This window comes from Myiozetetes cayanensis, unplaced genomic scaffold (assembly GCF_022539395.1).
Source record: "Myiozetetes cayanensis isolate MyiCay16 unplaced genomic scaffold, myiCay2020 scf3, whole genome shotgun sequence".
NCBI lineage: Eukaryota > Metazoa > Chordata > Aves > Passeriformes > Tyrannidae > Myiozetetes > Myiozetetes cayanensis.
Genome location: NW_026087521.1, coordinates 3,610,801 through 3,627,798, shown reverse-complemented (window position 1 = coordinate 3,627,798; position 16,998 = coordinate 3,610,801). Strand labels below are relative to the sequence as shown.

Genomic DNA, 16,998 nt, shown 5'->3' with positions numbered 1-16,998 from the left:
ATAGGGGTCACAAGGGATGGAGTAATTAGATGCTAAACACTAAACTGGTAGCAAGTTGGGGAGTTGAATCTGGGTTGCTTATGAGTTTCAGGATCCTGCTGCCATCCCTAAAGTTGATTTGGGGAATCCTCCGGGGTTTGATCCCAGATGAAAGTGTTTTGTTGGACTTGAGCACAGCTGCCTGTTTTCCCATCAACATGTTCCCTTGTTGCCCACATTATGGGTTCTGAGTTCACTGTCCAGGCCTTAGTCCACCTTCAGTCTCCTGGCTGGAAAAAACACCTTTCCAACTTGCCATCTTGGGCACCAGTGCAGGTGCTTATTTTGGTGCCCTGCAGGTGCTGGACATCCATCAGGGCAAATCAGGGCCGTCCTGAGCTGTTTCCATCCATGTTGTGCATTACCCTGGGGTATGTCAGAATGACTCCTGATGCTCTTGGACCCCTAGTTGCTCTCTGGTGGTAGTGGCTGTCAGAGGTGAAGAGGCTCTGCCAGGGGATGATTTTCAAGCAGCCATTTCTCAGGCAGGTCCTCATTTTGGTGAGCACAATCTCTTTGTTGACTGAGTTCTGCCTAGATGCTGCTGATGAGGTGGACATACACTGTGCTTTAGATATGATGGGCTTGGTCCTGTAGATGTGTCCTCTAGGAGTGAAGTTGCCCCCTCCCTTTCTGCGGTTGGGTTGGCATGAGAAGAACATAGGATCAGAAGCACTCGGCTAAGTGACAAAATCCACGTGGACACCTTTCAAATAGGTTTTCAAATGCATTGGCTCCTTGTTGGATGTCACCATGTGTTCCTCTTCCCATCTCTTCCTGCAGGACCATGCTGATTTGAGAAACCACTTCTTCACTGTGGGGATGAAGCTGGAGGCAGTGAATTTGAGGGAGCCATTTCATATCTGCCCTGCGTCAGTGACCAAGGTGAGCTCTCAGAAAGGAGGGATGAGAACAGCCTGATGAGGAACCTCTGCCTGGTTTCCACCACATTTAGTAAAATTTGGGAGTGGTACTTAATTGGTGGTGCTTAATTGGCTGGAGAACACATATGTTTAAAATCCATGGATGTTCCTAATTAATGAATTGAGTCTTTCCCACAAGCATACCAGCTGACTGTGTGCACTTAAAACCAGTGGGGATGATGTTCATCCACCACTTCCATGCAAAACAAAGGGATCCCTCTTTTGTCTCTGTCTCCCCTCCATCCATATGTATTTTCCCTGCCCATTTGGCAAACTTTTGGAAATAAAACAGCTAAATGGAGTCAGTAGCTGGATGTTTAATCCACGCTGTCAAAGGCAGGAGAGAGGAAGGCTGTGAGGTCTCCAGAATCACCTCCAGCCCCTGCTCAGCTGTGAGCACACTGAGTGGCTCTGAACCCCAGTGCTTTCCCTTGCCTCAGTTTACCCATCTCTAAAACTCAGGCTTTGATGTCTTTGGTGGAAATACTTGGATGGAAAGGGTTAGGTAAGAGCAGGTTATTTTCAGTAGTTTAATCCCAAGGTTTGGCTTTTTCAGCTTCCATGTTACCTAATGTTCTGACTTTGTTCTCTTCTTTTTTACCCCTTAGGTTTTTAACAATCATTATTTACAAGTGACCATCGATGACTTGAGACCTGAACCCAGCAAAATCTCAATGCTCTGCCATGCAGATTCCTTAGGGATCTTGCCAATACAGTGGTGCCTTAAAAATGGAGTCAACCTCACACCTCCCAAGGGTTCGTATTCCTTCTCAGTGATTTTCAGGCTTCCTTTGAAGCAAATTGGCATGTTATTATTGCCTTTAAAACTGTGGTGGTGGTTGCTGCAGAGCATCACCTGAAGTATCTCAAGCTAGAGTAGCTCTCTGCAATGATTTGGGCTGTTCTGCCTCACACCAGCCAATGAACTTCTTAGCAAACGTGTCTTGCTGCTGGATTAATGTCCATGTGCTTTGAGGTCTGAATCAGGCTGAATTTATCCTTGTGAATTCCTGTTAAATGAATCCTAGCAATTCTTTGTGTGTGTAAAGAACAAAAGGAGCATTAAAAGTCCCGTCACACTACAGGCAAACCAGGCATCTCCCTACAGCATCCACCTGGGTACAACACCAAGGCCAAGCAAAGCTCCTAAATCTGAATGTCCAAACTGAACTCAACAGCTGCCTGCCCAGGATTGTTTAGGCATTTCCTTAGCTGTCTCAGAAAATCCCAGGCAAAGGCTCATTGTGAGCAGTGTTCAGGTCAGAGCCAGGAGAAGCAGCCTCCAAGGGTGCTGTTCCCCAACTTTGTAGCGATGCAGTTAATTACTCTCAGTTTCAGACAACCTCCTGCGGTGCCCCAGCAATATTTCTTTGCTTGAAAAAGGTGTTGGTTCTGTGGAATTTTAGATTTTTGAAGCTGGTTGGCTCGTTGGTCCATTGCCAGAACTTGGTGTTGCTTGGGAGAAAGAGAAACCTCAAAAAAAAACAACAACAAAAAAAATCATCCCACTGAGTTTTGTGTAGGAAGATTTGTCTTCATTTTGGAAAAATTATGGTACTGCCAAACCCAGGGAAGTGAAGGGTTATTCTATGCTGGATTCAGAGTCCTCTTATGTGTATTCAGAGTGCTTTTTCAGCAGATGCAATTTGAAATTCCCACCAAAGTCCTGGAGCCCCGTGCGTGAGGCTGCATACGATGCATCCATTATTACTCTGCTGCTTATACTGACATAAATGTATTCAGTAAATGTGCTGTCTGGGGCTTTAGCTCCCTCCTGCCTAAATCTAGGTGAAACGATAATATCTGTGTAAGTGCTCACTGATACTGGCCAGAAAAGATGCGAAAAATGAGAGCAAATGAAGTATTTTGCATTTTTTCCACCCAAATTCACATACAGCTTCCCCCAGGCTGGATAATTAACTGAAGCAGACCATGGGCCAGACATTTCTCTTTACAGGGTCATGGCCTAATAATTTCCAATTCATGCTGATACAAAGCCTGTCTGAGGTGGTGTTTTATGGATCAAGTATGTGCAAACACTTTTTTAGATGCCAAGGTTTTTAGATGTGTCTGAAGCATCTGTTTTATGAATATTTTGTCATCTTAGTCAGTAAAGTCTAAAGGGAAAGTATTTACCTGGTCTGGTGCATGAGACCAGCACCCTGGCCTAGTGTGTCCCTGCCCATGGCAGAGATTGGAACTAGGTGATCTTCAGGGCCTCTTCCAACCTAACCATTCTGTGATTCTATGATCCATTGTGATGCCTGGTGATTGGGGTCTACCTGGACACCTGAGAAAATGTAGAAAGTCTCCCCTTATTCCCCTGAAAAAATAAAATTTGGTTTCTTCTGTGAGATTAGAAATTCTGAAGGGAAGCTATTTAAAAGGTGTGAAGCCAGTGGCAGATAGATGCATTGTAGATATTGCTGTATTTTTTACACTGCATATGAGGGCTGCATGCCCAAATTTCATTTTAGCACCTTTGGTGTCAAAAGCCTTTTCAGTTGGTAGACAAGTTCTCTGAGTTGGTGAAATGTAATCAGATACTAGAATGATTAATTTAAAAATAAAAACTCCCAAACTAAACACAACAAAACCCCATAAACCACCAAAAAAAAAAAGAAAGCAGAGGGAAAGTGAAAAGTATCCAAACCTCTTCTGAGGGTTCCATACTTCTCTGAGCAGAATAATACTGGCTTTGGGTAAAAATAAAAGGCCAGGACTGATATGAGGGGGCTGCAGCTCTGCAAAGTGGGGAAGGCTGTGTTGTGAGCTGGCTGCTAATGAGCTGGTCTGCACAAGGAGGAAATTCCACCACTTCCACCCAGATCACAGCTCTGCCTGCCCTGGAGCATCCAGAATTTCCCCGTCTTGCACCAGAATGGACCAGCCTCCTGCTACCCCAGTGCTTGCACATTCCCAACCAACATCACCCCCAACAGGGAATAGGTTTGCAGTATTTCTTCACCAGAAAGGTGCTCAAACATTGGAACAGGCTGTCCAGGGCAGTGGTGGAGTCACCACCCCTGGAAGTGTTCAAGAAATGACTTCATGTGGTCTAGCTGAGGAGGTGGTGATGGGTCAAAGGTTGGACTCGATCTGAGAGGTCTTTCCCAACCTTTATAAGTCTTTGGTTCTGTAAGTGTTGTCCAGATGGCTTCAGTTCTTAAAATTAACTGAATTAATTTCATCAGAACAATGTGCCAGGTTGGGGCATTTGAGTTCAGAGTCCTTTATTTATGTGATAACTGTTCTCATGCCTTTTTGCCTATCAGGGGTTTATTGAAGCCAAACATAAAGTAAATGAGTCATGAACAGGAGGTGCAAGCATTTGCTACTACAAATAGAGAGCAGTATTTTCCTGTACAGTGCCAAAAATGAATACCCATTTACTGCCACTGTATAAACATTGAACAAGCACTGTTTATATTTATTAGAGCTGGATTTATAGACCACTTCCCTTTAGAGTAACAACCATTGTTTTATGAGCTATTAAGAAGGGGAAAAACATTTTGATAGTGCTCCTAGTTGTAAGGCTTACTAAGGAAACGCCACTTCCAAAGCCTGGAGTACATTTATATTGTTGTATTTGCTTCTTGTTAGACTGCTGGGCTCTTCCATGGTGAGAGCTGAGATAGCAAACACAGCAAGGTTTTAAATGTTTGAGGAGCAGTTGCATCGTGCAAACACAGCTTTCAGTGTTGTTACTAGGGCTGAGCCTTCCAGGATAACAGTGTGTGAATGCCATGTGCTAATGGAGGCATTGGATATGTGGTACCTCCCCATGTACTGAGGGAGGCAGCTTGTGGCATGATCATAGAACCACAGAATAATTAGGGTTGGAAAAGGCCTCCAAGATCATCGAGTCCAACCTTTGACCAGTCACCACTTGGTCAACCAGACCATGGCACCAAGTGCCACGTCCAGTTGTTTCTTGAGCACTTCCAGGGATGGTGATTCCACCACTTCCCTGGGTAGTCCATTCCAATGCCTGACAACCCCTTCAGTGAAGAAATTCCCATCCAAATTGACACTTCCCTTATCACAGCTTGAGGCTGTTCCCTCTTGTCCTGTTGCTTGTTGCCAGGGGGAAGAGCCCAATCCCCACCTGGCTACACCCTCCTTTCAGATAATTGTAGAGAGTGATAACGTCCTCATGAGCCTCCTTTTCTCTAGGCTAAATAACCCCAGCACCCTCAGCTGCTCCTCATATGACTTACTCACCAGACTCTTTCCCAGCTCAGTTGCACTTTTCTTACACTCCAGCACCAAAATGTCTTTCTTTGAAGTGAGGGGCCCAGAACTGGACACAGTAATTGAGGTGCAGTGTCACCATGATGTTCCATAAAAAGGCCTTATATAGGTCAGGGCTTGTTTGAGCCAGTTCCTTGGTGTGCTCCTCTTGGAATCGTCCTCATTGTGCTGCTGAACTGAATTATGGCAGACCCTCTTACAGCCCTCACATTTTTCATTCCTTCGGAAGTCTAAAGTGAAAGATCTTCCAGTGATTTCAGTGGTGCAGGGCCAAGCCAGCCGGTGGGTGTGCAGTGACAGCACAGTCAAGTTTTCACACCTCACTGGAACCACTTTAATGTGCCTTTTCCCTCCACTCTGACAAGGTTTTTGCGTATCTTGCAAATGAGATGCAAAACCTGTCCACGAGGGGTTTGAATCAGAGATGAGAAGAAGTGCAGGGTATGGTCAGGTTTTTGATTCTCTGGCAGCTGAGGTGGACCCCAGGTGATTTCATTTATACAGCTGTGTCCTGGCTGTCCCCACAGGATCCCATCCCCAACTTCTGGCATTGATGGAGAGTGGGAGGGACTTCCACAGGGCAATTCTGCTCTGTCTGCAGGAGGACAAACAGACCACCTCTAGATCTGCCTTGGGGACTGACTGACTGACTCCTTGGGGAAGCCAGGGTGACAGGCACAGCTGTAGATGTCCCCACTGCAAACATCTGTACGTGATCAGACAGATCCCCCTCTGACATCAAGTGATGTGCACATCTCCTCCTGTTTTCCATTTCATTTTATGAAGCTGAGAAGTATCTGGCAAACAAATAACTCGAGAGAAAAAAGGAGATGGAGAAGAAGAGGGAAGATACTGTTGCAGAAATTATTTGCTAAGAAGAGACAGTGCAGGAGTATTTTTTTATATGAAACATGAACATTCTTTATAAGTAATTGCCCTTTTTTTATTTCCCTGTGCATGTTTATTTCTAATTTTCCAATTATTATGCATTTTGATGCCCCACAGAGACAGGCATCTTAGCTCAAGGCTTTATCTCAGTAGTTTGTCATGTATGCAGTCATTAGGATAAGAAGTTCATCTTATCCCAGATACTTTCTTTGCATCTTAGCAGGATGCTTGGGTCTTCATTTTCAAAATTTTTACCTTCATTTTTGGGATCTGGCTGACTCATAAGGGACTACACTCAGTATTCCAATCCTTTCTTGCCCATAAAAAATGTCACCATTTTCATTGTCATAAATGATTAATTCACATCCGATCTTGAATGTCCCTTTTTGCCTATCAATGCAAAAGGAATTTAGGGATGTTCTGTGAATTGAGGCCAGGCTGAGATGCCAGGAAGGGAGACTGGGGGGAGAACTTGGCCTTTGGGTGACTCCTGAAACTTTCTAGTGAGACTAGTTCTGCCATAATGTTATTAGAGTATCCACAGGGCCTTGGACAGGATTAACACTCACTGGTTTCAGGCACTGTGAACATACAGATTAAGAGGTAGGCAAAAAAAGCCCCAAGAAAACAAATTAAAAAAAATTCGTTTCTGTCCCAAGAGTTTATTGCCTAAATAGCCAAGTAAGAATAGTGGATGAGCAAAGGTCTGATTTGCCTTTCTGTGGTGGGACTCTTTGAGAGATGCTCATTTAAATCCATGTTATTTCCCTCTTTTACATAGAAGCAGAGGCTGAAGGCATCATCTAGTTGCTGGGACTGGGAGATTTGGTCATTTTCGTGCTCTGCTCCAAATTTCTGTAACATTTTGACTGTGTTGGGATTCAGCTCACATCCACTGAGCTCCTGGGAAGTCAGTCATGGAGGGTACATCCATGTCAATGAAGAGAGGGCTCATCTCATGCTTTGAAAGAGAGGATAAATCAGCTTCTGATTGTGCTGATCCTCTCCTTGTCCACTGCTGAGGGACCAGCTCATAACCCATGTCCAGCTCCACAACCCCATCTTATAGATAGCTGAAGGAAGGAGAAAGAAGTCCATGAGCAGCCCCACCAGGAAAGTGGGGACAGCAGCACTTCTAAGGAGTTATGGGCTTATTAAAAGTTGGTAGATACTAACAGAAAAGGGAAAATAAGGAAAATATTTATTACTTCTTCATGAAGAGTTTGAGTTTTCAAAGTGAAATGCAGAAGGTGTGTGAGTGAGGGCTGAAGAAGTGTTGACATTGGCTCTCATGGTGCATAAAGGGGCACGCAGAGGAATTACCTGGTGATGCTGCACAGTTCACTGTGTTGGGATGGGATGCTGAAACACAGATGTTCATCTTCTTGGGGACCATTTTGTGCTTTCTCTCCGTTGTGAAGTGGTGGCTGATGGCACTTTCTGTCTCGTCCTCCTGCAGGTTACTCTGGCCAGGACTTTGACTGGGCAGACTACCAGAAGCAGTGTGGAGCGGAGGCGGCGCCTCACCTGTGCTTTAGAAACGTAAGTTCTTCCTTTGGCCTTGGCATTGCTCCTTGTCTGTCCTTGGGAAGCAGAATGGCTTGCACAGAAAAGCTGCAGCGAGGCTTTGGGAGGTTCCCCAGACCACCATGAGTCTGCCTTAGGAAGGAAACGGGAGAAGTGTTCCAGGTCTCCATCCCTAAAAGAGAAGAAACTCTTTTCTTCCTCTTGTCTTTACCTGATTAGTTTCCTGCTCTTCATCTCCTCTCTGTTTCTCTACAACACTTAGCACAAGAAGGATCTCAACTGAGCACAACAAGTAATTCAGGTGCTATTAAAAAAAAACCAACTAGATATAAAGAAATTGCATGGTTTCATCTGTTCCTTTTCACATATTGGGTGTTTTCTCTGGTTCCCAGGGGGATACATGTAACCCAACCACATGTCTCTCAAAGCTAAGGTTGAAAATACTGAGCTTAGTAAGAGAGGAGTGATTAACCCTCATGGGTGAGGTTTGGGACAGTTCATGTGCTTCCCTGATGCCACAACAGCGATGTGGGAGTGAGCAGCCCATCCATAAGAGTCCCTAAGTTGGAGTCCATAAGATTCAGAGCTTTAGAAATGTTCTACAGGCTGTTTCATGGCGATGACAGTCCTCTGTGACTGGATCTGAGAGGTGTTCATCACTTGGGGAAAGGCAGATCCAGCTTTCTGCATTTTCCAGTAACCTGATGCTCTTCTTCATGTGCCAGTCAACTGATGGAAGTTGAGATCCTGTCAATAACCGAAAATGTTACTGACGGTGGTACCTAAATGTTACTGGTGCAACTAAAATGAGCCCAGAAGGGTTTGTGAAGTAAAGTGGTGGTGTGGATGGTGGACAAACAGGTTCCTCTAGGAATAACATGTCTTTTCACTGTACTCAGAAGTCACAGGACTGGGGGACGAGGTGTTTATGGAAAGCAGAATGAACTCAGTCTCACCAAGCACAGGCACAGGTTTTGCATGGCATTGGTCATCTGTAGTGGCCCAAGGGCAGCCTGGCTTGGAAGCTTTGATAGTGAATTGGTGAAGTTTTTGTTGATGAATTCAGAAGACCTGTACCATCAACAGAGCCTGACTTGAGAATCAAATTAGAGTAAGGATTTCTTTACCCCATTTATTGTGCCATCCTATGCAGAACCCTCTACATTGAGGGACTTTAAGTGAAGATTATTGAAAGTGGTGAGGGAAGCTGGACAGTGCTGCTTCACACCAATAGAGACGGAAAATTGTCATGTTTCTTCTCTTCTGCAGTCACCTCTCCCTTTTCCTTATATCTCTTCATTTTGTCAAGTAATGGATCTGTTCTCTTAGCACTGGCAGGCTTGAGAACAGTCTCTGCATAATATCCTCCAAGATTAAATCAGGTCTGAGCACTTTTTTGTCCTTTTTTTTTTTCTCCTAAGGAAACATTCACCAGATGAACATGTGTCTGTTATTCTTTCACTCTTGATAACACAGTTCTTTGCAGAGAGATGCAATCTCTCTGTTGTCATTTGTTCAACCTCCCTGGCAGGTCTGTCCACTTAATTTGAGGCTGTGAGGTGCTCTTTGATAGAAGCTTTTTTGCAAGCACATCTTCCACCTTGTGCAGCCAGACGTGGTGCTGGCAGTGGATGTGCTGTAGCTGTTTTCCCAGGGGGAATTTTTAACAAGGAGAGGCAGTTATGAAATGGATTGACATGACCAAATGCCTAGTAAAATAAACTCCCAGCTAACTGTTTTGCCATTGATTCTGTACAAATGAGCCTCCAGCACCGAATGGCAATGAAAGGAGGCGGCGTGATGATAAATGACGTTTCCTTGTTAGGCAACATAAAAGGCATTTAAACAAACTCACTCTGCTTCTCTGCAGTCCTGGCCATCAGCAGCTCTAACAGGGTGAAGCTCATCTGGGTGCTGAGCAAGGCCTGGGACAGTCGAAGTGATATTTGAGACTAGTGGCATGTTCTGGGATGAAAAAAAAAGACCAAATCCAGAAGTTTTTGGTCTCACAGAGAGCTCCCAGTGGTTGCTCAAGTTGAAATTCCCATAGCCCTTGGTGGTATAAAAATAGCAGAAGTATTGACTTCAAGCCTGGCTTCCAGTTTCTCACATGAGGTTGGCTGGATGGGAGATTGGTACCATTTTGAGTCAGTGGCAATTATTACCCCAACCCAATTATTATTAGCCACAAGACAGTCTCAGCCAAAAAGGGGAACTTGTTCAGGCTCCTGTGTGCCAAAAGAGAGAGATGCAGAGGTACTGCCGTTGTCACTGATGAGCTTGGCCTTGGCCAGTGGTGGGTCTGCCTTGGAGCAGACTGGCATTGGCTTTATTGGACATGGGGCAAGCTTATGGCATCTTCTCACAGAAGCTACTCCTGTAGCCTCTCTGCCACCAAAACCTAACCTTTCAAACCCAGTGCAGGTGTCGTGGGCAGCTCCATTTTGAATCCAGATGCCTGTGTGTTCCTCAGTTTATCCTGCATTTCCAGTGAAAAGCAAACCATGGTAAATTTCTGCTTCCCACTGACAGCCTGATTGAAGTCATGCAGTGCTGAGGTGCCGTATTTCAGTGTTGGCTCTTGACTTTTTCAGACATCCTTCAGCCGTGGCTTTACTAAGAACATGAAGCTGGAGGCAGTGAACCCCAGGAACCCTGCAGAGATATGTGTTGCTTCTGTCACCTCGGTGAAAGGACGGTTAATGTGGCTTCACCTGGAAGGTAAGTGCTGTGTACAGCTTCTTGTCTTTGCCTCGTTCACTCACTCACTCGCTCACTTACTTACTTTTGTCCTTCATCCTCTGCATGAAATCGCTTTCTTCAGCTTTTCTGTTTTGTACATGTTGACCAGTAGCGTGTTCTAAAGAATTATCTTTCCCTGATCTTTCTCTGCGGGAGCTGCAAGCCCTTCCACCCTCCAATCTATGTGGACTCTTATCAGCATGATCTCATTTCTGACGACAGAAACCTCTTTCCTGCCCTCGTGGTACGCCTCCACCCTGGGAATGGAAGTTTGCCTCACTCCTGCAGCTGAGACTTCCACTGTGATTCCCAACTTGCTGTCATGGTCTCTCCTGTCCCTCAGCAACCAACTTCCCTAACCCTTTCTCCCTCCCTCCTTTCCTCCCTCCCTCCCTCCCTCTCCTTTTTTCAGCTCTGTCCATAAAGCTTGTGCAATATATGCTGTTCCTCACCATGGCCATCCTGTGCTCACTTCCCTCCTCCCTGTGACCATGTAATTTTCTTTGCTGATGTAAGAGGAGTCTTGAAGTCAGTAACTCTACTCTATAGACTTTAGAAAGCCCTCACCCCATGGGGGACACCAGCAATGTACAAGCAGTGTTAGGACAGTGCTGAATTCTAGCAAAGCGTAATAACATATCAAAACTTCCATCTCCACCTTTCTTGAAATGAAGCATAAGTCAGCTCTTTTTTTTTTTTCTGTTTTTTGCACTTAGGGCTGTTTTCTCAATTTGTCTGGGCAAGGACTGATTAAGTATGTGTAACTTAAAACAGGGATTTATTTTTTTTTTTACTATTGCCTTAAAACCTGTAATTTGTAAAAATTCAAAGAGCAGAAAGCCATCTTCATTTAAGTGTTTTGATGGGCACTGTGATAAACCATAAAGTTGTTGTAGCATCTGTCATTATCACAACATAGTTTAGTTTTTACCAGTGTTTGAAGCTACTGGCGTCATCTGTAAGGGATGTAAAAGCTTCAGTTTTCCTCTGAAATCAGTATTAATCAGGTCAGCATCAACTACAAATGTAGTATACCTCCTTGCTCTTTTTCTGGAGAACCATGAACATGTCAAGGGCATTTCCAGTGGCCCACAGTAAGATTTTGGCCCTCCCAGGGTAAAACAGTTACGAAAGGTTTAATGTGAGTACAAAACATGGTTGAGCGCATGATTTCAGGAAAGAACAGAGGGACTGGGCCTGAGACAGGAGGTTCTTACAGAAATCATATGTGAGATGAAAACTCAAGCCTGATCTGCACAAAAGGGCACCTTCCCTCTATAGCGAGATGCTCAGCTCTCCATATTTTGGATCTGGAAGACAGTGAAAGCAGGACTGATACTAAATATATTGCTTTGTCATCACCTGGTATATCACCTCCAGTTAATTAAAACATTGGCAGGTAACCCAGAGTATCATTTGTGCCAGCAGCTTGCTCTAAAATACAAGACAGGCAGATGCTCGGTGGTTTTGCTCTACAAAAATAACATTCTATGGTAGGCAAATCCTTCCTTACTCCTCTATGATAAATCCCATTCCTGGAGATTTTTTACTCAATTGCTACCTAAAGAGAGAATGCCCCTGAGTTTTTGCTATTGGTAGAGCTCTGTTTAGTAACAAGTTGTGGTTTTTTGCTCTGAGATAACTGGTTGCTTCTAATTCAAGGTACTAACAGCTCATCTGTAACCTGGTGTGGACACCGGGTAAAAATTTTTGTTAAAGAATTGAAATCAACACTTGTTTGATATTCTCCCTACACCCATCTGGTCAAGGAATCTCACCCATTTTGGCAACGTCCCTTCTTAAATAACCAGGTGCCTTCGCCTTTATATGCATAAAATGTGGCTAGAGGCAGGGAGAGGACAGCACACTCCCAACCTTGCTTCCCTCCTTCATCTCTTTCTCCCTGCCTTTTACTCTCCTTATTTCTTAAAGGATTTTTTTGTTTTTTACAACTTACCAGGAGAAAACCCATGTGTGTCTCCTTGTCTTTTGAGTCCTGATATATAGATGCTTTACACTTGGTTTATATCTCGATACCAGGAATAGAATGATCTGTAGTCAAAGGAAAAGATGCAAAAGACTGCAAAAATAAAAAGAAATCTTTGCTGCTGTAGAAATACATCACTACAGTATGCACAGTTATGCTAAAAGAGGTGTTAAAACAAAAAAAAAACAAAACAAAAAAAACCCCCAACACAAAACCCTGCTTGCAGAGTTGTAAAATAAATGTGGCTTGAGCTGTGGCGTGGTTTTTTGACTCCACTGATATACTGTTGTTTCTGACTGATTATTTATATCCTGGAAGCAGCAAGACTCCCCAAGTGCCATGGGAGCCCCTTGCTGAAGACCTCGGGTCCCACCGTTTGTCATGGGCGCGTCTGAAGCTTTCATTGTTGCCCTCCCAGTTTCGCTGTCGGACAGCCCAAACTGCAGCCATAAACCAGGACGTGGTAGTTAAGCAGCGTCGAGTCAGACAGGAGGGAACATTGCCTAATAAATAAATCACACTTTGTACAGTAGCAAAACTCTGTAAACTTCAGGGCAAGCATTTAATGAGCAGCACTATAGTTCCCCCGTGGTGGAGGAGAAGCCCAGGACTGATGGGATGCTTCGGCGCATCCCGGCACTTTCCGCTACTTTATTACTCATCATCTGCATTGTTAATTTTTACTGGTTCATTTTAGATTTGAAAGCTGGAGCTTTCTGGTGTGAATTTATACAAGTAATAATGCACCCTCGCTGCACAGCTGAGGAATTTTGAGGAAAACCCTTTTTTTTAATCACTTCTCCAGAGAGTTTCCCATAATTTCCCCTTCGACAGTTTTCTAGAGCTGCTGCTCTGTTCTTCCCATCCTATAAGATTCGTAGCAGGTCACAGAAATTTTCCTCACCCTGTTTCCAATCTCCCTGTTCTTTGCCATTTAACCTCCCAAGTCTCATGGACATTTCTTAGTCTGAGAAGATGGCAGCATAAAATGCAGCAAATGAAGCTAATGAGTCTCAAACAAGCAGTTTTCCACTTCCATGAGTGAGGCCAAAGGCAGCAGTAGGATGCTGGAAGTGGAAGGCAGGGTTATCAATTGTCAGAGGGGAGAGGCAGTGCCAGGGAGGACAGAGTAGCTGTGAATATGTCTTAAAGAGGAGTAGAGGTGTTGCAGGAGAACAGACATTATGATGCTTCATTGCTTGTCAGGGTGGCTGCAGCTGTGAACTTCAAAACCAGAATGTTCTTAGACTCACAGAGCCATTTTGGTCAGAAAAGACCCTTCATGTCCCACCTATTTCTGCCTGCCAGCAGGAAAGTACATTTGATCTGTTTATTTTTAGAATAATTTGGAATCACAGAATCATTAAGCTTGGAAAACACCTCTAACAGCATTGAGTCCGTTTGGTCAGAATAATGTCATTACAATAATGAAAATAGTGGTTTTTCCGAGACCTGGTGACATGTCAATGGAGACTGTGTTGATTTCTTGCTTGATTTAGGGTTTGATCCATGGCTTGCTCACTTTGTGCATGTCTTACCACTGACTTCAGCCATTCTCACACTGGTTCCTTGGCTGGATTTGTGGTGTTGGGTGAAAAGGTTTTCCCCACTGGAGGGTTCAGCTTTTGTGAGGTTCAGACTGAGCAGTGACCTTGGGATATTTTCTTGTGGAGGGAAATGGTTTTGCAGAGAATGTCAGCTGCTGAGATCTTGGATTCAGCAAGTTGTGTACCGTGTGCTTTCATCCCGTCCTCTTCTCTGCCCCATATCCCAGTGAAGTAGACATTATTTTCAATTTATAACACATGAACACGATACTCATCTCAGAGAAACACCATGGAGACACCCATGAGTCTATGCAGGCATCATGATTTCATGTTTTAATCATTTCCTCCGGCAGTGTGGGCAGCAGCACCTATTTTCCTGCTTTCTTAGGGTTTTTCATGCATCCACACCCTCTCAGAGTGCAGCAAGTTTGTTCCTAGAGACAAGATCAATCCAAATGCTGCATCTCATCCTCAGGATGCTGTTCCCATCACAAAGTTCAATTACTGTTTCAATTACACCGCAAGCCCTTGATGAACATTCCTTAGTGGAAGTTCCCTGTAGTCATCTGGCTGTGCACAGTCAAACACTTCTGCCTTAAGCAGGAGGCAAAGATGTTGTAACAGATGCCAAGGCAGGGATGGTGCAGGGGAAGCTGCTGATCTTTTGGTCTCTTTTATTAGGAGATCACTTCATGCTGGTGCTGGAGCTGTAGGTCCTAGGGTGGAATTGGCAGAGGGGGGTGAAGTCGCTGGCCTGACACAGGTGAACTTGAATTGGGGTAGTTAAATGGTGCCTTGGCTCAGGACATGGAGTTGTTTTCAGAAGAACTCAGAGCCAACAGGAACATTTTCATTTGCTGCAATGGCATTTGAGTGGAAAATAGGAACATTAGAAAAAGAATTAGGAAAAATTTCTTTCACCGAAAGGGTGGTCAAGCTTTTGAACAGGCTGCCCTTGGAAATGGTGGCGTAATCATCACTGGAAGGGTTCAAAAATATGTAGGTGTGGTGCTTGGAGGCATGGTTTAGTGGTGGTCTTGGCAGTACTGGTTAATGGCTGGACTCGATGATCTTAGAGGTCTTTTCCAACCTAAATAATTCTATGATTCTGTGAGTGTGACTCACATAAGCTAAGACTGGAAGGTGTCCTCTAAAGGACACACAACCAAACTGAAAGAGATTTCTTTAAACAGAGAATTTCAGTGAAGTTTTGGAATTATTGTGCCAGAGATCTTGGTGCATGTGTGCCACTTGGGGTTTTTATCCTGCCTCTCCCTTGCTGGATGATCAGCTCTTGTTTCATGTGCAGTGAGGACAATTCATGGCACTCCTAGACAAAGAGTGGCCGTCTCCCACCCTTAAAAACAGTGACTCAAGGGCAGAACTACACAAAAAAGCTTCAGGGGGGCACTTGGGCATAAAAGCCTGTCTATCACGTTAGCTGCCATCCTGTTAAAGCCCCTGTACAATCTCTTAGCATTAGGAGCAAGCACCCAACAAGTCCTGCTGACTCACTTGTGCAACTCCACAAAAAATCCAAGGGTCAATCAGGCTGTTTTGTTGGAGAAAGTTGTGCATCTTTAACCTTTACTGGCTTTTGGCTGCTTCACTGCACACCCTTATAGTGCTCTTAATGGGGTTTTCCTCCGAATCACCCTGCACTGTAAATGCAACAGCCCTGTCCTTGCTGTCTGTGCAGAATTGGAGATGAAATGGTGCCTGATTTTGATGCAGGGAAGCAGATTTATTTCCTGGCGTTCCATCATTCGCTCCCCCTGGTTCGTGATGAATGCTTGAGTGGCTCCGAGCTTGGTATTCCCGTTTCTAAATCACATTATAAATTTGTGTTTATAGGTTTACAGATGCCCTCTCCGGAGTACATAGTTGATGTTGAGTCCATGGACATTTTCCCTGTGGGCTGGTGTGAAGCGAATGCTTATAACCTGACTCCACCACACAAAGCTGTCTGTAAGTACATGGAGACTCCAAGCAGCCTGCATATTACATCACTGGGTATATCAGGGAGTTTGTCTTCTATCTGTAATCCCACTTTTCAACCTTATCAACCTAACTAGAGGACTAATAACCAGGCTGTAGGTGTACTGTAATAAATTGTAATAAATCTAATTAGTGACCAGACTGGAATTAGGCGATTTGTACTTGTCTCTGTGATGAGTCCCTCCAAAAATGGGATTTTTTTGGGGGGGTTGGGGAAGGCTGTTACATGCTTTGGGATTGCACAGTCGGTTGTAGGTTTGCAGTGGGGTTGTCAGAGAGAAACCAGGTTTTGTAGTCCTGAGCCAAGTTCACTTGGGCAGTTGAATGAGTTAGAGACAAAGACCTCAAATTGGTAAAAAAACCTCATAAAATATAGGCTGAAGTGAACATAAAGAGGCCATCCAGGTGCTCCTTTCCAAAACAGGATCTGTCCCATGTAAATTGAGAAATATTTGTTGCCCATCTGTGACTGAGTTTCTGCCCCTTCCCAGGTTCTCTCTCCCCTTATTTCACCACCCTTACAAGCTCAGAGATTTTCCTGGTGTTTAATTTAAAATCTCTCTCAGCACAATTAAGCCCATAGTGTTTTCTCCTGCCTCCAGTGCATATTAAGACAAATTTCTTTCCTTTCCATTTGCATTTGAAGGCAGTTCATGAGAGCTCAGTGTCTTAGTGTTGCTCTCCTGTTCCATACTATCCAACACAAACCTCAAGCCACCAGGTGAAAAATTAGCCTCACTGTTTATATTAATTAGCATCAGAAAGGCAGATTTTAAAATGTGTCAACCCTTTCAAAGAGTTAAATATGCTTAAGTTAAAAATCAGGCAGCCAGGGCCTAATTTGAGAAAATACTGCTATGGCAACATTATGCAGCCTTATCACAATTTATAGCGAGGGATAAATTATGCTGGAGGTAATCATGCTTGTAAAATGTAATCTTATCCATATGTGTTGCTGTATGGAAAAATATTTGTGTTTTTACTTTAATTTTTTCTTTTATACCGATCCCATAAAACACAATATTAGCATTCCAGAGGAAAGATTAAATGTATTATTACATCTTTAAAGTAGGTTTTAATGATGTAGTGACTT

The 16,998-nt window shown here is 44.0% G+C and overlaps 1 protein-coding gene across 5 annotated transcripts in view; it reads left to right on the top strand.

Annotated features, from left to right (window-relative positions):
* SFMBT2 (Scm like with four mbt domains 2) overlaps positions 1–16,998 on the top strand; it is a 114,801-nt gene that overhangs the window by 66,587 nt on the left and 31,216 nt on the right. For all 5 annotated transcript variants that reach the window (XR_007629952.1, XM_050324076.1, XM_050324077.1 and 2 more), the window contains 5 exons: positions 823–924; positions 1,571–1,718; positions 7,564–7,646; positions 10,226–10,352; positions 15,762–15,875. Coding sequence is in view for 4 of the 5 variants with exons in the window: in XM_050324076.1 (XP_050180033.1) it covers positions 823–924; positions 1,571–1,718; positions 7,564–7,646; positions 10,226–10,352; positions 15,762–15,875 (574 nt within the window). In the remaining variant the exon portion in view is untranslated. The remainder of the gene's footprint in view (positions 1–822; positions 925–1,570; positions 1,719–7,563; positions 7,647–10,225; positions 10,353–15,761; positions 15,876–16,998) is intronic.